The following is a 24,384-nucleotide window of genomic DNA, read 5'->3' as shown; positions in this document are numbered from 1 at the left end:
CCCCGGCTCATAGGTTGAGAATCACTGACCTATAAGACAAAGGTCATTCCATTTCCTAACGTTCTCTCTCAGTGGCTGTGACCAGTGGACTGCAGGGACAGAATGTTGGATCTAAGAGCAGCGCAGAGACAGGGGAGGACTCAGAGATTAGTATGAATGGGGCCACGCTGTCAGCATGGCATCAGGGCCTAATGACAGTGGTGGAAAGTAACCAAGCACATTTACTCAAGTACTGTACTTAAGTACAATTTTGAGGTATTTTTTTTACTTTACTGGAGTACTTCCAATTTTCAATAATTTTACTTCTACTCCACTATCATGTATATATTTGAAAACTTTAGTTAAATTACTTTGTAGATTTTGATCATTATAACAAAACCACTTCAGACCTATATATATACTTTGGCAATTTGAAAATAGCCGATCTACAAGCTTACAACGTTGAGAGCTTGTAGAGCTGCTATAGGATCTTTGTAATTTTTTTTACATTTGAAAACTTGTGAAATAGGACATTCTGCATCATGAGTACTTTTACTTTTGGTACTTTAAGTACATTTTGATGCCACGCAGCCAGCATGGCATCAGGGCCTAATGAGAGGCCCACATGGGGCATTATGTACTGCAGCCTGGCTGGCTGCAGGGAACTAGCTCCTCTCCGCTTCATCCTGTCAATCATCATCTACTTAGTCCTTTAGCACTAACATTTTATTTTATAAAGTAGCGTATTATTTCATTCATAATGCATGGGAGTTTCACACGCACACACACACGCGCCCGCACACCATAGACTGTGGCGCACACACACACACACGCACACACACACACACACACACACACACACACACACACACACACACACACACACGTATATACGTACATACAGTATACAGTGCCAATGCATCATAGTTCATGTGTCACATGACATTACAGAAGCTTTCACTGGGTATTCATATACAAATATAGTTCCCAGATGAGGATGTCAACATTAAAGTACCCCTGGCCATCCCCCCTTACACAGTTTTTTGATTGCCACTGCTTCTAGTTTAATTAAATTCTTAGGAACAGTTAATTGATTTGTCATGTCTATATAAGTCCCGGAAAATGTCGAGATCTATGTCATCTAGCATGTATATTAGATGGCCAGTCCTACTGTAAATGTACAGTACAACTTGTCACAGAAAGTCATACATTGGAAGCATTTATTTTATTACCAGCTATGTTCCCAATACGTTTATGTAGTTTGAACATAAATAAAATATGGAACTGTATGTAGAGTAAAATGCATCTCTGCATTGTAATTGTTTGAAACATAATACATTGGAATTTGTCTTTTGTTCAATGAATTGACCTTTGTCCTGTGAATTAACATGGGGCACAATGTGTCTTTATGAGCGTATAATGAAACCAAAGTTTTGCTCGGGTGGAATGGATGTGCTACTGTATAAACAGGTTTCAAGTAAAAGTATTAGCATTTTAGCATCGGTATGAATCTAATATACCAGTGGGCATGCAGGGATCCCAAAATTGAATCTAAGGTTAATCTAATAGACAAATAAATCAAATTCATTTCACTCTCATGTCCAGATTTGGCTTAACAGTTGATGCTGCATATGAAATGCTTTCATTGCATGCTGATTTTGTCCTGCCCCGTGGATCCTGTTCTATTTGTTTTGGCATTTTGCTCCATGGTCGTTTTTTTTTTTCTTCATTTTTGCATAGACATAATGAAGGTTATTTGAAGTGAAATGGACAAACGGATCTTGCAGCTTTCATACGGCATCTCTGTGCAAACAACAGTGATTGCTTTTTATTGTTCAAATCCTGAATGGCGTTCAAAGAATTGTCAGCGTGTTTGACAGTAGAACGAGGGCACTTAAAAGTACGCACAGCTTAACAAGGTCAGTGCTTATGACAACACAAGCAATTAAAACATGAAAACAGACAGCAAAATACACATTTGCAAATGCTATAAAGTGGAAAAGCTGACGTGCGTAAAATAAAAATGTATTCTGAAGGAAGCATTAACAGAGTTCCACTGCTTATATACTTTGGTCCCCTGTCTAGGGAGGCTTATCTTGTCCATGTTGTGACAGGGCTTACGGAGGGTGATGTGGAGCATACAGCAAAGACCAGTAGTTTCCCAAACGGTGCTCCGAGGCACAATGGAGTGCTGTGAGACAGTTTCTACAAGTTCAGGTACAGCCGTGTGGGATATTGTGACAATGCTGACCCGATGAAGATCCTGTGAGGTCGAAACATTGTCGCAAATAAAAGTAAATCCTTTACCTGGAAAATGGTGTGCGGGCTCTATCTCTCTTCATATTGTGACAACCACTCATTATTGTCACAATATATACTGTACTACAGTATGTAGTAAAATGTTACGAATATTATTTTTTATTAACTACCGTGTATCAGTACTTTGTGCACATTCATTTCCCATACAGAGGCAAATTTACCCCCCTAAAATATATATTTTAACCACTTTCAATCTGGTGTCCCTATTTTGAGCATGTCATTATAGAAGAAAATAAAAAATATGCACTGTCTACAGTATGTATCTTTAATTTGTTTTAAAAAAATATTCAAAATGAGCAAAAAATAGCAGATTATTTTTGCAATGAATACAGGAGGCAAACATAATAATTGAGATTTTGACTTGCCCATGGTGTGCCTTGGGCACAAAAAGTTTAAAACCCACTGGTATAGACAGGGGCAATCAAAAACTGTGTAAGGGGAAGCCCATGCCTGACGCCTCTCCCTCTCTCTCATGCACACTCTGGCCATCAGTTGCCAGTCCCGGCTGACAGTGTAAGGTCCCTTCACATGGCTATTGTAGCAGACTGGCTTAGTTTTCCGTTGGGTTTTAGCAGAGTGGACCGATGCCCATTCCTGCCACCAGGCGAGTCGCTACTTAGCAAGGTCACGCCTGTTATTCCCAGATAAACAAAGACGGGCAGAAGATGGGGGGGTTGCAAAGCGCTCAGCAGCCCGCAGGGCTGCAGTGCCAAGACCGGACATGCTGGCATCACCAGTGACAACACACATCAGCCTGTCCCCGCTGATAAAAGCATACCAGCACACAGCTGGGGAGAGCAACATCCTCACCAAGCTGGTGCATTGGTCAAAACCGTGCACCACTGTCAGTCAAAGCCGAAGGGAAGGGACGGATAATTGGAGGAGCTGCGCTTGGGTGCAAAGGATTGACCAACTTCCATGTCTCCCATCTCGACATTTTTCCGGGACTAATTATTGCAGGCGGCGGGCTTGATGGCTTCTCTTGTCCATTGAAGGATGTCAACACTTGCACAGTAGCACAGTGTGGTGGCGTCAGAGAAGAGAGTGCCAGTGATGAGGTCCCAGGGGGAAATGTCTGACCTCAAGACAGGAGCTAATAATGTTCTACAGTATACTATAGGCTAGGAGGAAGCACGACAGGCCACCTTCCTTAACCATGTCACAATGTCAGGCTATACCGCATGGGTTGGACATTTTGTTATCAGCCTACTACAATACAAGGAGAAGCCAGTAGAGTAAGAAGAGGAGCCTGGTGGAGTTGCACCCAGCTACAACCTTAACATGGAGTTAATTTCAAAGATAAACTGATATCTGGTGGTAATCGTTTTTTTTTTTCCTTCTTTCTTTTCGTCAAATTCAATCAAATTCAAAATGAGATGTAGAAAGGGAAAAACATAATCGATTTTATTATGGAATAATATGGCTTATGCTTGGATAGCATTTTAAACTGTGAATTACGCAAAAATATCAGGGGGATAATAAGCCCTTCATCTGGCTAGATCTTGTTTAGAATGATTAAATGTGGCCCTGAGGGCAATTTTAATTTCCCATGGTTCACCTGTTAGAACAAACACTGAACATGTTTAACATACACGTTCTGCTCATTTCTGGTGTAACTTGCTGTGTTTTGGGCTTGCAAATACCCAGCAAGAATAATCTGTTCCAGTAATTAGCCGCCAGATAAATGACATGTTTCCCATAATGGAAGGGAGTCAGTAGATAAGATGCTCCCCATTTGGATCCTTAACAAAAATAGCAGGCTATTTTGGTGAAGATATTTGATATAGAGGGAAAAGAGGAGAGAGCCTATATATAGGCTTGTTGACTCCGGTCAACTAAGTATACTATCTAGGGTTAAAATGGTCTTTGACAGTCAGAATATTGCATCACACATGCGCGCGCACACGCACACGCACACGCGCACACACACACACACACACACACACACACACACACACACACACACACACACACACACACACACACACACACACACACACACACACACACACACACACACACACACACACACACACACACACACACACACACACACTCACCAAAAGGGGCCTTATGGTTCCATTTGTACACTCAAGATTTCAATTTACACTCAGGAGGATTTTACAGTGTAAGCACACACACACATGGTCACTGTCGGGCAGAAACCATATATCTCCATTATAATAATAATGTGTTTTTCTTTCATAAATTAATGCCCTACTTCGTCGTACAAGAGTGTGCTGAAAGTGAAAGTGGATAAGTCTATCTGTGGGTTTTATAAATATTTAACCAATAAAAAGTTGCCCGACAGCGGCGATATTAACACATGGGGATCATGTGACACTGACAGACAGTAGTGGATAGTAACTAAGTACTCAAGTACTGTACTTATACAATTTTGAGGTATTTTTCACTTAACTGGAGTACTTACAATTTTAAACTAGAAAAAGTGCTCCTCGGAGCACAGGTCTCCGCCAGGTCATGTAGGTTATTGTGGCCTCCTGGTGGCACTATAATAGGCCAATGTGAAAAGGGTGCCATTTCTTCTTAGGCCTTTCAATCGGACACTGCATTCATGATTTGAGGTATTTTGTTCAAAAAATTTGTTTTGCTAAATTAGACCTGATGGTGGCGCTATAACAGGCCAATGTGAAAAGGGTGGCATTTCTTCCTCGGCCTAGTGGGAAGGTGTGCGCAAAATTTCACGGAAATCACATGCTGCGTTGATGATTTGAGGCATTTTGTTCAAAACGAACCAATCCTGCAAATGTTGGAAGCCAATCTTAGCCAATCAGGATAGAATATGGAAAATCAGACAGATCCACGTTGATCACATGACTATAGAGATACTGTGTACCAATTTGTGTGAGGTTTGGACAAAATCTTTAGGAGTGATATCCAAAAATGTGTTTTGCACAACTCGGCCTCCTGGTGGCTCTATAAACAGGCCAATCTGAGAAATTCGGGGCAAAGGTTCAGCTTAGGCATCCAGGGAGTGTGTGTGCACAGTTTCGCAGCGGCCGGCCAACGGTGCCGGAGATTAGCTGTTCACAGACAGACAAGGACGGACGGACGGACGGACGGACAGGGTGCAAAACATACTCTTGCCATGCCTTTCGGCCTGGCGGAGAAAATAATTTAACTTCTACTCCACTATAATTATTTTAAAACTTTAGTTACAGTACATTACCCACTGAGCATTTTTGGGGCCATTAGACGTCTAAAATACGTCTAAGGGCTAGGCTAAAACCGGGTTATAATTGGTCTAAAAGTGAATTTTTAAAGTTTTTTAAGCCGTTGAAATGACGTCTATAATATAAACGGTCTAAATATAGACGCTTAAAAAACAGCTAATCAACGTCTAGGCTAAGAATAGACGTTGAAAAAACTTTCACTTTTAGACCAATTATAACCCAGTTTTAGACGGAGGTCTAATAGATGACTATGGCTCACTGGGTACTTTGTAGATTTTGATTATTATTACAAAACCACTTCAGACCTACTATAATATATACTTTGGCAATTTGAAAATAGCCGATCTACAAGCTCGGAGCTGTGAGCTTGTAGATCTGCTATTTTCAAAGGATTTTTATACATTTTGTACATTTGAAAACTTGTGAAATGGGACATTCTGCATAATGAGTACTTTTACTTTTGGTACTTTAAGTGCATTTTGATGCCAATACTTTTGTGCTTTTACTCAAGTACATTTTTAATATTGAACTTGTACTTGTAACAGACTATATACAATAGGATATTGATACTTTTACTTAAATAAAAAATGTTAGTACTGTGTCTGTCACTGCTGACAGACACATGTGGCAGTGTACCTGTGGCTACTGCCAGTCATGATGGGAACCCTCCATCCTTTGATCTGACTCAGCTCGGTGTCTGACACGTCAATCTGCAGGGGGAGGCGCGGCAGCCACACGTTCAGCTCCAGCTGCGCGCTCACATAGCTGTACGTGAAGTTCACCGTCATCCTCATCTTCCCCTTCATCTCCTTGCCGTTCACAAACACGTAGTCGCACCTGTCTGACACCTGGATGGGACGAGTGGGAGGGATGCAAGAGAGAGGAGACAGAAACAAAAGGTGACAGTTATATAAATGGTATATAAATGACATTTTTATGAAAATGAATAATAAGAATAATAAAATATGACCACATAGCTATTAAAAACGTGTGGAATAAAAGCACCCCCCTCAAAAGAAAAATGTGATTATGAAATATTCATTTTAATAATTTTCTTGGGATGTCAAAACTCCAGAATTATTGGTTTGGTTACCTCTGTCTGCCATAAACTGAGGCAGGCATTATCCACCCACCTGTTTTCATTAGGTAATGTGTGCTGGGTGCACAGACTGCACACTAGAGGATTTCCCCCCAAAAAATGTGGGAGTGACATACAGTATAATGACATTTATTTTAATCATAAGAACAAACACACCAGACTGATTCAATCAAGACGCAGGACCACACACTTGGGGATTATAGCTATTGAACGATTTCAGAGTGGCGATGCCAGGGAGTTGAGATCTCACAGTTAAACTTGCATGATCATGTGACTTCAGAGCAAAACAATACTTTTCCCTACAGAAGTCAGATATCTATAACAAACACACAGGCATCGAGTTGTATTCACCAAAACATTATGTATACGTACTACATTCACCATACTGGAACTTGCTACACCTCCTATGCACAACTAAACTTTTAGACCTAGCTAAAAATAACATGTCTTCAATCTCCATAGCAACACCTAACTCACTTACACTCACTTCACGTACAGAGAAGAAACGGGCCAGTTTCATTTTTAAAACTAGGATTGCTTTAACTCGATTTTGTGGTCAAATTATTTTTATTCGGATTTGACATGACAGAAGCAAGGGATTGATCTTAACGTGACTGATGATCACATGAGAGATGGACTTTATGCAGTCATCTGACAGGAGCTAACCCACATAATAAAATGATTGATTTTCATATTGTTGCAGTCAGGCATAAACCTCATAATCACCATATTTAATTATTTTAATGTTTTTTTTGGGGGGGGAATTAAAGCCCTAGTTCATCATACAAGTGTCACACAAAATGTGTGCGCGACGTGTTGTGAGCTTGTAGATCTGCTGTTTTAAAAATAATAATAAAAAAGGAACGGTTTTAGACATACAAGGTTTCCACCCGACAGCAATGATATGGTACTCATATCAAACAAACCACAGCATGCTTTGGAAAATGGTCAGCAGTAATGTACAGCAGCGCTTTTCAAATAAGTCAAAATCTCAAGGCACACCTGTATTCATATTAATGCAAAATAGCCTCTACAACACATTTTACCACTCTCATCACTCTGTAAATGTTTATTTTTATTTGCTAATGGCAAATGCAAAGTTTAACCACTTCATGACACTTTTCATACTTTTGGAAAAAAAGAGGAAAACATTTTAATTTTAACTTTTCGCCTATAATAGCATCCCCAAAATATGGAAACCAGGGTTTTTTTGTTTTTGCGTATAGAATTTGCCTCTGTATTGCAAATAAAATAAAAATAGCTAAACATGCCCCACTTTAAAAGTAATATCTCAAGTATAAATATCCCAAAATGTACAAAAATAGTGAAAATATACTTTTTAAAAGCTTGTAGATGAGGTATCTTTCATTAATTAATTAATTCTACAACAAAGCATATTCTGTACATGTACAGTAAGTGGTTAAGCTTATTTTAATCATTACAAATTGCTCAGGACAGGTGCCGTTTTGTTTTTGTTGGGGCATTGCTGAAATCAGGCCTCTATGGTGGTGGACAAGTGTTTCCTAAAATACAATGTAAGTGTGCTGTACACAATGTAGGCCAGGGCTTTATACAGTTGGTACAGCTCTGTACTACAACTACATTTCATATATCGCTACTTTGAACAAGAACATGAAAGGTTCACCGGCTGTTCCCGGACGATGGGGGACGGCAAGGGCATCTTTGAATCTGAGGGAATAAGGGGTTGTGGACGTGGTCAGCTCCTCTATAATAGTCCTGCTTTTGCCCGGGGCTAAACACACCAAGAGCAGATGGAACGTAGACAGAGCACGGCACTTCTCCACTAATAACACCGCTAAAAACCATCTGTTTCATAAATTGCTTTACACTGGAAATCACTTGGATAATACTGTGTTATTGAAAGGCACCGGGATTACTGCTCGTGTGAGCGAGCACGGGCACACACACACCTTAAGTAATATCTAGATTCTCACCCACTCTCACTCTAAAAGAGATATGGTGTGGTCATGATAGCACTATGCACACATGCGTGCGTACTGCGTAACACGCTTGTGCGCACGCACACGCACACGCACACACACACACACACACACACACACACTTTTAGAGTCCAGGCAATTAATAACTTAAAAGCAGATACCATCAGGAGTGTTCCCAGGCATTTAGTCAATCCCATTGATTCCATCATGCAGTATACCTTCAAAAGGACAACATTATGGTCTGGGGAAATATATCTTTTTTTATGTATTCAATCTTTCCTTATTTATTTATTTATTTTCAATTTCCCAGTTATTTTTCACAGCCAGATAAAACCATAAACAGCCATTAATCATAGAGCCGATACAGTTCATCATCTGTGAGCAGGCAGAAGGCTTTGTGTGTGACAAGCCTCCACAGCTCCCCAGTATGTGGAGCATTAATTAGGCTTCAACTCCTCGCTCCACTGCTGGACCAAGGCGCTGGTCACTGCTCAAATGGAGCACAACACAACAGCATATGGCTCAACATGAAGAACGTGTTTCCCAAATCAATTAAATCATTGTTTCTAGAAGACCTTGAAATGATATGCAATTCAGACTGTAAAAGAGTTCTCTTTGGCAGGAATTATGTTGCCTTCTTTTAAAGGTGACATACTGTCATGGTTTTCTTTATTTCTTTCCTTTTTTTGTTGTGAATCGTTTTGTATGATGATTAAAATAAATATAATGAGAACAAAGCTCTTCCTTCGTAGCTGACCCTTCATTCCATAGTCGAAATCATATGCATGTTAGTCAGACGCCACTCTGCATAAAAGCATCTGTTACTGCCAATGCTTCAATAGTGAATTGTATTTTGTGAACAAACCTGGCAGTCTGTGAAGGTTGACATTGTGGTGGATTGGATACCTAATTTGGAAGCAAATCTCTACACATTTAAAGTTTTGGAGCAAAACTGTAGGTTCTTCAACTTCCTCTGAACTAATCTTCATGCCTTGAGGTCATGTGTGCCCCCTGGCCTGTGCCCTGTGACAAGAACCACCCGCGGAGATGAACGCCAGAGGATATTTTCAAGGCTACGTGCAGAGAACATCATCAGAGAACTAATATTAAGCATCAAACCTTTGGATTTTAAAGTGGTTACATGTTCGGGTATGATTCCTCTGTATTTTCTACCGTGGTGTGTGGCAGAACGTCAGCACGAGTTCAGAAACTACATACGGCGGGTACTAACTTGTTAATGCACGAGTGCGTCTGCGGTGCTAAGAACACGGCGCAAATACATAAATGACATTTGAAGGTTGAGACATGACGTGACAGACCGGTTTAATGTAGCCTTTTGAACACGTCGTCTATGAGGTCTGCACACACGCTCCCTTGGCTGCAGTCAGGCATGGAGCAGATTGTGCTCCATCAGGGCTCCCAGTGTGAGAGTGTGTTTGGACTGATAAAGATGTCAGAGTCCCTGCTCCTTATCAACCCCCATTGTTCTCCTGCTGCTGCTCTCACCAGACTCAGTCTGCTGAGACTGAAGCTCATTGACAGTCCATGCGTCTGGGCCGTTTCTGTCCAAGTTAGGGCTGGAGGGATGGGGTTGGGCTCCCCCTGACCTGTCTGCTTGGGTGATAAGTAGAAAGCTAGACCTCTCCTACATGCCAGAGTCATTGACCGTATCAAACAGTGATATCGCTGATCAATAAGATGGCAGACGCCGAGGAGCGCTTGTTTGTGCTCACAACAAAAGGATTTCTTACCAGACAGACACACACAAAGCAACACAGGTGTGTGTCTGTGATGCTCCCTGTTTTTACGATGAAAATCTCCAAGAGGCTTCTATGAGAGGGTGTGTGTCTGTCTGTCTGTCTGTCTGTCTGTCTGTCTGTGTGTGTGTAAAATCCCATGTTAACTTTAACTGAGTTTTTCAGAAAAATGTCAAGCCACTGCCAGCAAATCCGAGCGATTTTACTAACCTTTGAAAAATCATGGAATATTTTCCGTGATCGCCGTCCTCACGGCGATCGCCTAATTACACGAATGGGGGTCTCGTAGTATCGGGGAAAAGCATTTGTCCGGTCACAGTAATCCGTTGCATAGTTGTGGCCAGTTGGATGTGGCTTGTTTTTGAAAAAAGCAACAGAAACAGAGATAAAGCCATTTTTCCAGAACGAATAAACAGGAAGTAAACAAGCTGTTTTTTTTTTGTTAAAATGATTAAATTTACGGATCTATCCTTTTCTGAACGGCAAGGCATCATTCATAGTTTAGCGAACAGCGCCATCTGGTGGAAAACCACTGAAAACACAAAATCACATCAAACTCGCCAATGGCAGGCCTTAGCAGAATCTGATGAGAAATCTCGTCAGTGGCAGGCAAAGAGTTAATTTAACTCAGAATTGTGATGTACAAATAATGTAAATTTGTACACTCTTGAGTTAAACTAAACACCCACTCCCCCCAAAATCTATTTTTTTGTTTGGTTAAATGTCTTTTTGAAACTTTTTTGAAGCAGGGCACGCAACTCAGACAAGGTGTGAAATCAGTCACCAAATATACCCTCACTAAATACACCATTAGTCAATGAAGATAATTATGCATTGAGGGTCATTGAGGGTTACAAAACAAGCGCTCCCCTGTAAACCCGACTCCACCGTCGGACCCGTCAACGACAAAGTGACTGGCTTGTTTTTGTCACGGTTTGGTGGCTCTGGATAATTGTTGGATTACCCCAAATTCTGGAAGATCAAATGTATGCATAATTCATAAAGTAGGATATGGAATCATAATAAAAATATTTAAACAAAGTAAAGTACTGTAAAGGTCCTTTAGGGACATTTGTGGGAGGAGGAATATAATTGATATGTACATTTATTGAACAGAGATGATTTCTCTGAGGATTTAAACCAGTGGTTTTCAAAGTGGGGTCCAGGGACCCTCAGGGTTCCTTTAAGGGGATTCTAAATGGACCCTGACAGGTCTGTAACTTTTGTGAGTATACAAATGAAACCAAATGAACCCTTACACAGGACCACACTAGAAGCACCATTTGTATAATCGTACCACTGTAACTGTAACTGTTAATAAAGTATTCAATCAATCAATTAAAGATCCATTTGGTTCCATTTGTATACTCTCAGAGTTACGGGGGACCTTGAAATAAAAAAAGTTTGAGAAGCACTGATTTAAAACCACACCATGGGGACATGTGGTACGTGGACCGAGGCTTTAACACTAAGGATTCTGCTGTGTACGGGGATTGATTAACAAACAACTCTATATGTCTCATGACAGGCAAATGAACTGCCTGCTGCTGTTGCTTTGATCCTCAACGCCTCGCAAGCTGAGCAGGACCAATTACAGAGAACACGTCTGTCCGTCCCCACGCATTACTCTGATGGCCTAACACTGGCCTCCAGTGGCGCATTATTGGCCGGCGTAACCAACAATCAATATTTTAATATACTGCACACACACACGCACTTGCTCTCGCGCACACGCACACACACACACACAACCAAAGGCAGCCTTCAACACCTACTGTACTCCCCCCACCTCCATCCCAGCGCGGCAATGATGTGCTGAGGACTGGAGGCGGCGGAGAGGGGGGGACCCCTGTCAGCGAGAAATACATTTCGTGCCACTCATTCCTCAAGGTACCATAAATGTCCGGGAGAATCCACCGGCACATTAATCAGGCACATTATGCGCCGAACGGGAAAATACTTACAGGGGGCATTATGGCTGCCGCTGGATCTAGGCCCGGGAAATTAACAACTCGCCGGACAGATCCAACCCGTGGCACATATGAGCGATGGGAGCAGGGAGCATTAATCCATTTGGATCGGGAACGCATCTGAGTCATTTTTTAAAATTTATTTTGCAATTCAAAAATAGCAGATATACAAGCTCATAGCGCGGCACCAAGTGCCGCGCTATGAGCTTGTAGATATGCTATTTATTTTAAATCATGACATTTTTGCAAATCTTTACAAATGTCTTCTAAATCCTGTGTTGTTGTTATATCAGTGGTTCTCAAACGTTTTCATGTCAAGGACCACCCAAATGTATACGTTTTTTGGCCGCCGATCCCCATCAAATGTTGTTCCAGGGACCCCCCAGAAGCAAAGATTTTAGTTAAAAATGTTGTTTCCAAAAAATATATGTATTCAAAGATTTGCACAAATGTTCCAGTTTTTTCAAAAATAGCAGATCTACAAGTAAGTAGCGCAGCACTCGGTGCCGCGCTATGAGCTTGTAGATCTGCTATTTTTAAATAGCTAAAGTATGAAATAATGGTTATCGCTCAAACCTAAAATGACACAGATGAGTTCCCGGATTGAATGGGTTAAGGTGGGGTGGGCCTGTCTCTGTCTCCCACATACAGTTGGCTTGACAGAAGCAATTATGCAGCCCATGCTGCTCTGCATTAACCACAGTACTCACTTCCACCCGGGGGGGTGCTGTTACATTCCCATAACCCCCTTTCCATGGCTGTGAGAGCGCAACTCGTTACATGGTCTTCTTTGCATAACTTCAGGTCATGGTTAACCTAGCGAAAAATGAAAATTCAATCATAAAAACTTGCCGGATTTGCTTCGTGGCTGTTATGTATAAGCAGTGACTGCAAAAATTGGGGCTGTAGTTGCACTTTGAATTATGCTTATTTCGGCTAAGCAAAAAGTGCTTTTAATTCATGTTTTTAAATAGTGATGTGTTTAATTTCAAAAAGCTCCTTGGATTTTGCTCAGCTAATGTTTTTTAAGGAGAATGAGCAGTACACTCCTCAAGCTATTTTGACCAGAAAGCCTAAAAGATAAGATGTGTAACTGGATACGATACCAGTTTGTTCCTGAAAGTTTTTCAATTACATTTCTATAGTTCCTAGGTATCATTACAGGGTAATTATTCAGTTATGGGCGAATAAACGCAGATTATAATGAGCAGAATCATTCGTAATTCAGGTTCAATGACACTGTCACTAATCCCCCAGGGCCAAATGACATAAATAAGTCATGTTTATATATTGTATATTATCGCACGCTGTGTTTAGAAAAGAACAGTAGGAAACACTTTCTCTTGAATGTGTTTGTGATTGTCTTTCTGTGGTTCATTTAGGTGAGACCAGAACATTGGCTATCCAACTTGCAAAACAGATGTGATACATTTAGGTATTATTGTCAAATGTTTCCTCTATGAATTTGAGAAACAAACAGCGTAACTTTTATCTCATGTCTTTTAGTTTTTCGCCAGGACACCTCATTATTGGGCATTAAATCATCTTGACTTTATCCACTCTGGTCTTGATGACAGGTTCAAAGAGAAATATAGATATAAAATAGACATAACTGGATGAAGCCCTTGGCACAGCAGGTGTCTAGAATTTATAATCTATTCCGAATTGGAGCCAGATATTTAAGAAAGCAGACTGTTATCATATTGAGGCCGTTTTGTTTTTTTAAACTTTCAAAACTAGTTTTAAAGACTTGACCTTTACAGTAGATAGTTAAGGCATCACTGGAAGTCTGGTATTTTGTATTTGTAAGTGATAGGATATACTGCCGTGCCTTGTGCCCAGTGTTTGAAAGAGGCTCTACTAATAAAAAGGAAATTTAAGCAACCTGTCACTACACTGAGTATCAAACACTTTGATCTTCTTTCTCAGTGTTTGCTTATCCTAGAGGCAATTTTTTTTGCAAAACATACTATAGGAAATCTTCTAATCTTTCACGTTTATCTTTTTTATGTATTTATTTATTTATTAAGCTTTCATGCCTGTGTTGTCAACCTATTCACAATCTATACCCATAATCCTGCTTTATTCAGTATAGTAACTCCTGTTGTTTGAGTGCTACTTTGGGTGCTGTCTGTTTAATTGGCGCATGGTAGCCTACTGCATATAATTGAGATAACTGGTTGAGAAAATAGTTAGTTGACTTAAAATAGATCCACTGATAGAGAAAAGATCAGTAAAATACTGGTATCTTACAAGTGAATGACTGGTAAAAGTGATATTCTTAAATGTCAACTGTACTTCAAGATCAAAAGTAAAAGTACGGTACATTTTGTTAATCAAAAATAAAACTAATCATATATTATTTTTGTTCTCCCTGTATTTATAGAGAGCTGTAGTTTTGATGAGCCATTTGATGAACCTCCAGGGAGGAGGTTCAGGAGGTTCACCCTAACCCTAACCCTAACCCAGGCAGCCGGTGTCCTGATGTTCCCGGTCCCCCAACCAACCAGAGATATCTATAATCGGCAATGACATGAATGCAACCTCACCACCATAGGATCGGAATTCTGGAGCACCTGATGCCCACTCCCTTACCTCCCTGGTATCAAAGCCATCATCCTGACCCTGCACGGGGCGGCCGAGAGCAGAGAAGTCACGCAGGAGGAACTGCCTGGACCCACTGCTGATTGTTCTAACCAGAGTCAGCCCGGTTGAGTCAACATAGACACAGAAGACAGTACAGTAGGTGGCAAGAAGATCCTTTCTGGAAGTACTTCCTGAAAGAACCTGCTTAGCCTTAAGGCGCTGTCCGAAATGGCAGATTACCTACCTTTCTACACTGCTTAACTGGGACACCCCAGTTCTAGCTCTTTAAAAATTGTACAGAAAGACAATCTGGGTATGGCTGTTAAAAAGGCTTTCACGACATCCAGGTTTAATTATATTAGGTCGCCATGGTTACTCAACATGTCAGATTGAGACCAGGTGTTTATGGTTACCATTGCTGACAGTCAGTCATCATGGAATCCATATTTGGACATGGCCCGACCCAGAACACCTCCACTGGGCATGGATAACTCATTGTGACCTCTTCATGACAACAGGAGTAAACACAACCGAACAATATAAAAGCAATACATCCTTAGCAGGATGAGATTAAGCTATATTCTTTGCGGTTTGACTTTGCAGACTTTTTGGAGCAACCTACCTGAGACTCTTGAACCCTAACTCCCCCTCAGAGTTCAGTATTTCCTGTAGTAATAAGTAACCTCACATAAGCTTGAGGAGTATTTTTCTGTTGCCCCTTTGTCCTATAGCTGAGGAAAACGGCACATCAGATGGAGGAAGAAAACTTACATCAAAACGATCTTGCTGATGGAAAGACCAAGCAGATGAAAATATCCAGTTCTGATGAACTCGCTTCGTCTTCAGACAGATGTGTGGAAGGGACACATCAGATGGAGGAAGAAAACCTACATCAAAAGGATCTTGCTAATGGAAAGACCAAGCAGATGAAAACAACCAGTTCTAATGAACTCGCTTCGTCTTCAGACAGATTTGTGGAAGGGAAAAGGAAGAGGAGACCACCTGGACAATGGTGGCTGACCAACACCACTCTGGACACTCAGAGGAATGCAGTGGAGGCAAAGGCCATAGGGGGAAGGAATCCTACATCAAAGGATCTTGCAGATGGAAAGATCAAACAGATGAAAATACCAATTTCTGATAAAAAGGCTTCATCTCCAGACAGAAGTGTGGAGGGAGAAAGAAAGGGAAAAAGGAAGAGGAGACCACCTGGAGAATGGTGGCGGAGCCACACCACTCTGGACACTCAGAGTAATGCTGTGGGAGCACAGGACGGCGTAGGGGGAAGAAAGCCTACATCAAAGGATCTTGCTGATGGAGAGACTAAACGGATGAAAATACCAATTTCTGATCAAAACGCCTCATCTCCTTACAGATCTGTGGAAGGAAAAAGGAAGAGGACAAAACCTGGAGAACGGTTACTGAGTTACTGGGCCACTCTGGAGAACTCAGAAGCACAGTCTGAGCTTGGGCGAAACAAGAAAGAAAGCGAACAAATGGAAAGCTGGTCTGATCAATGTGATAAAGGAGAAGCATAAGAGATGCTTTATCAGAGCAGGTTCGCGAACCAAGGAGGAACAGTAGCAACAGGCTGACAATCTCAACTTCTTTGACCCCGTACCTCCTAATCCCGGCCAGTACTGCAGGTGGTAAGGTCACAGCCACACCACACAGTTTTTGTCAGCTTGAAATAAGACCTAAATGAAAACATTATAGTCTTAAGCTTGAATGGCAGATCAAGTGCTTCAAATGTCATCACTTGAATACAAATGGATTTACTCTACTGTGTTCATAGACAGATTTACCATAAGGAGTCAGGAAAATGTATTAAATAACTGATTCTTTGTGATATCTTAGAGGAGATGGACTTTTAGACCGAATCAAATAAACCATTACAACCGTAATACAAAAACACACAGCAAGCGAGCGTCCACTACGCCCCAAAACCATTCCAGAGCATATTGAATCACTGTTGCCGGAGAAACAGAAAAGGAAAGCTGTAGTCAGTGTAGTGCCTGTGAATGTCATTGAGAGCTCAGCCTTCCAATTGCAGAAACCCAATTCCAGGAATCCCAAAACAAGGAAGGAGGCGAGTATGCAGAGCACGGCTACAATAGGACATTTTCAGTACCTCTCCTTGGAGAAGAATACATAATAGAGGGTAGAAAACAGGGTAAAATATTATTCCTTGTCAAGGAGTAGCAGGCTTCGCTGACCAACGATGCCAGTGAGCATCCTATTGTTGCAGTTGTTGCCACAGACATTACCGAAGCCTCTGCAGAATGCTGGCCCTCCAAGAATAACAGCTTCCAAAACTGCAAACAGCAAACATGACAAGTAAACAATTCTTACTCATAAGCTTAGTCTTTAGTGTTCAGGACAAATACAAATACAAAATCCACCAGCGACTGAAAACCTCACCTGCGCCAACATCTCTTGTTCACAGTTCTGAGATATGACCACAACCTTGATTGTTGCATGTGACCATGACCTTTATTTACGTGTTGTGTTTTATGCAACATGCCAACATATGTTTTTCACAGTGCATGTGCTTGTACGTCTTTGTGACAATAAATCTCTTGAATCTTGACCTTTTTGTTCAAAAAGGTCACATTCAAGGGCAAGGGCACAATTACATAATCAGTCATCTCAGGTAGAAATGGAATATCTTTGCGGAGGTAGTCTTGGCTGAGGTATGCACCAAGTTCAATCTTTCTAGTTAGTCACAATGTGAACAATACAGCGACACAGCAAGGTACCAATATTGCAAGCAGTGAAATGCTTGTACTGGGAGAAAAAAAGTCATGGCATGTAAGGTAATAAGTATGGTAACAAGATACAAATGAGTATAAACAAGATAGGGTCTAATAACGGTGTGGCTTCCTTGTGCAAAATGAGGCTATGGATAGCATGTTTGCAACAAGGCAGCAATGATGTACTAACCTGAGCTTATCAGGGTGAGGTGAGCTGTGATTGGCTAGCAGTGTCAGCTGATTCCTTACAGCACAAGAGAGCTACCTGGTCAGTGGTTCTCAAAGTGGAGGCAGGGCCTTGAGGGGGTTCCAGGGGGTCCCCAGTAGAATGTGTTAATATAGTATAAAAATAGGTTTAACCGGCCTGGACCGCTGGCGTAGCACTCCAGGCACCTACTGTAGGCTCCAAGGTAGGCTGACAGCGCGTCGCTGGTTGGAGTCCCAACGGCCTTTGTTGCATGTCATTTCCCATCTCTCTCCCCATTTCCTGTTATACTACTATCCTATCAATAAAGGCATAAAAGCACCAAAAAAATATTTAAAATAAATAGGTTTAACCACTTGACCCCTATTTTATACTTATACTACACTCACTATTTTATACTTGAAGATAGTTCACAGTTCATCACATTGTGATGTGTTATGAGCTTGAAGATCAGCTATTTTCAAAAAATCTTGAACATTTGTGATTTTTTTTTTACTAAATACATCCCTGGCACAAAGTTTGGGGTGGGTCTGCGGCAAAATGAGATACATATATTATATGGTAAATTTGTGGGTCTTGACATGAAGATTGTGTGTGTGCGCGCGTGCGTGCGCGTGTGTGTGAGGAGTACGAGAGAGAGATCAAGAAATTATTTAGGAGAAATAAAAACCAGTAGCATCCCGTCTCGCTCATGGTATCGCATATTTTCCTGTGTGTTTTCGTGACCAGACAGACTTGTCGGAGATGTGTCCTGGTGTAAGATCTTGTAGTGTGTGACTGACCCCCTGTTGCCAATCAGTCATGTAGTGTGGAAACCACAATGGCTCAAGACACCCGATTTACAAGACAGAAAGTTGTGTACTGTGAACTGCACAGCGCTCTGAGGACTTTGAGAGCCGTGTAGTGTGTGCCTGCCATAAAGGAACCAAGTTGTTTACTTGCCACCTCTGACAAGATCCTCTACATTATAAAGACATTGATTGATTAAATAAATAAGTAGTGATTTATTCCTTCATAAAGGATAGATACATACGTTTCAGAAACGTATCTTCAATTATGTTGCACATACCCCAAAAAAGAAACGGTATGCATTCTCATTGGTACTGTGTCTGAACACTATACCATTTTAAAATATCAGACAACTGACAAAAAAGATCATCAAATGTTTATCAATATAATATGTATGGTAGTTTAACCACTTAAACCCTATATACTTTGTAGATGTAATATTCATAGTGCAATGATGCCTTCGGTATAATACATTGCTCTTTTTTGTAGACAAAGTACTAACTAACGCAAATCTATTGAAATCATATGATGGAAAATATATTTTTTAATTTTGTATTGCTGTAAGTGGAGAAACAGAAGATGTTCGGCTCACTGACCTTGACCACATCCTCGTCTGTAGAGCGACACTTGACCGCCTCGGAGACATCGGTGACAGTGGTGTCCGTTGACACGGTCACCACCTTCACCGGGACGGCCACCGTCCTGCCGGTCAACACAGCCGTGTTCAGGATCTCCGAGTCCTGATAGAGAAAAAGAGAGGATGGAGGGAAAAGAGAGGGAGGAAAGACAGTGAGAGGAAAACAGACCGAGGGAGAGACAGAGAGCGAGAGAGAGAGAGAGAGAGAGAGAGAGAGAGAGAGAGAGAGAGAGACAGACAGTGAGGTGATAGATGAAGGAAAGCAGGAAAGAAAGAGAGAATTTTGTGAGAGAACAGGCAGCATCAGGACTTTTTCCTCTGCCAGTGTTAGGGGGGAGTTACAGTAGATTCAGTACAGCAGTAGCTCCAGAGACCGACAGCTGATATAGCTCAAAGTACTGTAGACCAGAGGTCTTCAGCAGGGGGTCCGCGACCCCTAGGGGGTCCGCGGAGGTACTGCAGGGGGTCCGTGAAATTGTTCTTTGATTAAACAATATCTTTGTTTGAATTTTTGTTTCTTTCTTTTTCCCCCCCAAAATGTCAAATTGTCTTTAAACATAACATGAATCCATAGCAAACAGATAAATGGAGGCACAATGCACAATAACATGGTATGTTTATACATATTTTGTAGGGATTTTTTTATTTTGCATACCTACTGGGGCAGGTGCGTATAGGAGCAGGCAATATAAAACACAATTGTATACATAAATATACAATATATGTGGTAGCCCCCCCTACCCTACGAGGTAGGGGGTCCCTGCTCCATCTCCCCGTCAGTTTGGGGGTCCCTGGCCTGAAAAGGTTGAAGACCCCTGCTGTAGACACAAAGGTTTTGAATGGTGTGGCTGACTCCAGAGGACACTCGTTGGACGTTGGAATGAGCTACTGTAGTGGCACAATAACGGCATAATAGGTAATTGTTTGGTGAACATGTGATGATATGGGATTAAGAACCAAAGCGTGATGGACCAGCCCATTCTGACCCCAACTCATTATATTTCGCTGCTTGCTTGGTCAGGCGGTCCTTTGGCGTCTGACGCTGATAATGAGGATGTTCTTTCATGTACCATTTTGATGTTGAGGGAACGATCATAAGCGATTCCCACCCTATCGGCATGCAACTTGAATCGACAGAAGCAATGTGGTAACCTAGCCTTGTTGTCTGTGTTTTTAATGTTTTTAATAGCATGTTCAACGTTAAGTCTACATGGTCCGCATTATGCCTGAGGCGTCACATTCTCATCCAAACTCATAAAATGTAATTCCAAACTCCAAAGATATGGGTGCTTGGTCAAATGTGGTGAGTCACATTTCGTAAATTCAGTGACATTCGCGATTTTTTTTTTGCACGACACACGTCACCTTTTGCGTCAATTACTGTAAGCTTGTTGGCGTGTTGGAGTGGGAGCCCTGGTTCTAGTTTGTAAGCTAGACAGGCTACTGCAAGGGAAGGTCTCCTACTGAAGTACAAGATGTACACATACATATACCTGTATACCGTATAGACTGTATATATATATATATATATATATATATATATATATATATATACATATATATATATATAAACCATTCTGCAAACTGTAGCTAGTTGTTTTCTGCTCTTGTGTTTTGGTGTGCAGTCTGTACACTCCAGTGTCTCCTCACAGCAGTGAATTCTACAGTACCACAATATCTGCAGCAACCATGTTTGGTGGCTGGTTTTCATCCATGTTTGACATGTTTGACAATCACTCTGTGGTATTTTAGCTTGTGCTGAATGGACAACTACTGCCTTATCAGTCGTAGGACCGATAAGCGTTGCAGGCTATCAGCAGTCCTAGGGCTGATACAGATTATCGGTCCTTTAATCCCTCCCCTCACCCGCGGCAAATAAAGGCTTAACACATACATAAAAACTCAGTGACACCCAAGCTAAGCCACATTTTATAATATTCATTGTGTGGTTCGGTAGTAAAGGCATCAGTTAATGGACCCCAGCTATAAGAATAACAGACCCTCTGTGATAGATGTCATCTGCACAGCTTCATTATCCTATACACAGCCTTTAACCTTTCATTATTCACACATCAGTGTCATATCAGATAATAGGAGCCAATTAAGATGTGTAGGCTATCCGAACGCCTTAGCTCTTTAAGTCAGCCACGAACAAGGGATCGTCCGTTCTGTCCATTCAGCCCATTACAGTACAATTCCAAGTCAGTGTCACCACAAGTCACGACAATTGACCCTTTGTCAAGTCCCGCCCGGGGTTGTGCCCCTCTTCGAACCAATTTGGTCGCCGTTTCTTGGTTGGACAAAAATCCTTTCTCCCCATCCACTACCATTGAAATAACGTGTTTTTCAGTTGCTTCGTATTGACATTCTGTGTATTCAATTCTTATTTTAAACTGGGGTGCAGTATAGTGACTGGGCATATTGTGTTTTATTTTTCTCCAAATTCAACATAAAACAACCATAAGGCGGAACCAGGGCAGAACAAGGCAGAAAGAGCCTGCTGGTTAGTCAGTCAGGGACCAATCAGAAGGCTGACAATTGGTCAATTATTATGGCTGGCCTTGGAGTCAAGGTGGAGTGTTCATTGCTTGAGCATTTGTTGTGCATTGCATTGAAAGCAAGGAAAGTATTGATTGATTCCATACACAATGTAAATTCAAAGTGTATAAAGTGTAAATTATCATAAGGTATAAAAAGACATTAGAGATTTTCTTTCGTTTTAGTTTTAGATTTAGTTTTATATGGACAGTCAAGGGTTCATGGGATATCCTTAATTTAAGTGGATAAAAACCCAGAATACTCGGTTCAATAATTGGTTCATTTATCTACTGCAGCTGTGAAATTGTGGCTCTAGATCTCTGTTGAATTGTCATTTTAAAAACAAACTTTGGCACAAGTTTCTCCCCCACCTCCCCCACCCCCAGAAATCTAATTCCACTGTGACGCAAGAGAACGCTGCACATCTTTTTATATTGCCAACACTGATATGCTGAGACAGCTAGGACCTAGCTTCAGTGTTTGACTTCCTGTCACCATAATCCACATTCTCCATGGAAGTACACAGAATTTGTACACTATAAACTCTGCTCACTGGGATTCTAAAGACTTCTGTTTGTGTCAGTGAGCTTGCGAATAAGAAGCATTTAAAAAAAAAGAGAAGAGGATTTTTAAGCATCAATTACTGTATCAAAACCCCTTTGCTTCATTATTAGTTGAGCCAAGACATACAGTACCCCACACAGTTTTCATTACACTAATCTCCATATTTGAACTTTTAATGATTTTTTTCTAAATTAATACCCTACTTCGTCATACTACAGTAACACAAAAGTAGCAAAAATAGCCGATCTATAAACTCAAAAGCTGGGTTCCGCCCGACAGCAACGATACATAGATTATTTCTACATAGTGATATCCATACAGTTCACCTCCCCTTCTTGTTCGCCCCCTAAAATCAGTGGGTTGTCGAAAATTAATTTCCTCTCTCCCGGGATGCATCTATTTCCGGCGAGTTTGTCTATAATACATGATTGGGTAAATGGTTGGGACCCGGTGAAAACATGGGCTAATGTTAGATCACGGAGGTAGAGAGCAGCACAGAGCAAGTGGCACCGACAGTAATAAGCCACAGTGGGATGAGATCCTGCAGTGATGCATCAATGCGCCGCGCAGTCAGACATAGATGGCGCAATTAAATGCAAAACGGAGACCACCAGTGCACAGGTAGGAACGTTACCCACTCCGCTGGCTATGGGTGACAGCCTGTAAAACGGGAATAATCACTCTATTACCTGGTGAGGGTTTTATATTGTGGGAGATTTATGGAAGAATACGTGGAGAGATTCATTCCAAAACATGGCATAAACCTTTAGAAAGGAAATTGGTTACTGGATGTTAATTGCTAAATATCTTTAGGACACAGATTATTAAATTTTCGGCAATGGTGACACTTTTCAAGTAACGGGCTAAAGATGACTTCCATGATGTTCCACAGCCAGTTTGGGGTTCAAGCTAACAGTCTTTGTCAAACTAGGTGTCTCATTTGAGAATGGATCTCTGGATTTCTTCCATAATTGTTCTGATAAATGGTTTCCTTACAGTTTTCAATTACTTAATTTATTTTTCTTCATATAAAACAACTTTTAAACAGCATCTATCACGGAGGCTTGGGACTTTGATAACTTTCCCTCTATGTCATTCTCACAGAGATTCCATTCCAACACAATTTCAAACTCAAATTGAAACTCTCATATTGTACCCTTGAATCTCACAATATCTGGGTCTTCTGTACCCGTATTTGGAGTTTGGAAGTTTACGAAAAAGGCCTGTCTCCCGCCTTGTTGGAGCTCATTCTGCTTTCTGTTGAAGAAACTGCCTCTTTATCAACGACCTCTCTCTGTTAGCATTCAGCACGCTACTGTGGCTGGTAATGCGGTCTGGACCATAATTTCTGCCCGTGTCTAGCTTGGATCTGAAAATAAGTGAGATTTATGGTGTCAGCCAGAGTGACACAGGCAGCATGAGAAGCAGCCGGGTTGCCTGTCCCGGGCCAGTGATTGGCCCTTCACATCTACCTGACACTGAAACATCCACATTCTAACCCAACCACCTTGGCCACTGCTCCCAGAAGAACAGGTCAAGCAGACCGTTGAGTTGGAGGATTTTTAAAACCCTGCATTATTCATGGCGCGGTGAAAAGGGGAGAGAAAGAGACAGAGAGAGAGAGACGGAGAAAGAGAAAGCTAGCGTCTGCGCTTATTCATGTCGGCGGTGTCCTTAAACGCAACATGCCTGCAGATAAGCCTAAAAGCACATCATTGGCCTATAAAGTGAGCTTATCTATTAGGCACAAACACTAATCTAATGCTTTGACAAGCACGATTGATGTCCTGTCAGCGCACGCAAGCTTATTTATGATCCAAGGAACTAAGAGCTTATACAAAAGTCCCATGAAATCTGCCAATATTCAACAAACCTATGGTAAATGAAATATTCATAGTCCTGATAAACATTGTCATCCCATGGCGATGTGGTATATGTATAGTGTGCGTGTCCGGAAAGTGAAATGGGAGGAGAAGCCAATGAATAATACGTTGAATAAAATGCTTCTCAGACGGTGTCCTGGAGTGACGCAC

At 41.4% G+C, this 24,384-nt stretch overlaps 1 protein-coding gene across 1 annotated transcript in view; it reads right to left on the bottom strand.

The window, feature by feature from the left end:
• LOC308089586 (transmembrane protein 132C) overlaps window positions 1-24,384 on the bottom strand; it is a gene marked incomplete at its 5' end in the record, with an annotated part of 217,603 nt that overhangs the window by 13,089 nt on the left and 180,130 nt on the right. Inside the window, 2 exons of the mRNA XM_080434397.1 lie at window positions 6,129-6,340; window positions 19,209-19,352. Coding sequence (XP_080290523.1) covers window positions 6,129-6,340; window positions 19,209-19,352 — 356 coding nt within the window. The remainder of the gene's footprint in view (window positions 1-6,128; window positions 6,341-19,208; window positions 19,353-24,384) is intronic.

Source organism: Gymnoscopelus braueri (genome assembly GCF_963280865.1).
Source record: "Gymnoscopelus braueri genome assembly, chromosome: 7".
NCBI lineage: Eukaryota > Metazoa > Chordata > Actinopteri > Myctophiformes > Myctophidae > Gymnoscopelus > Gymnoscopelus braueri.
The sequence above is the reverse complement of the archived record's forward strand: the minus strand, read 5'-3'. Positions and strand labels throughout refer to the sequence as shown.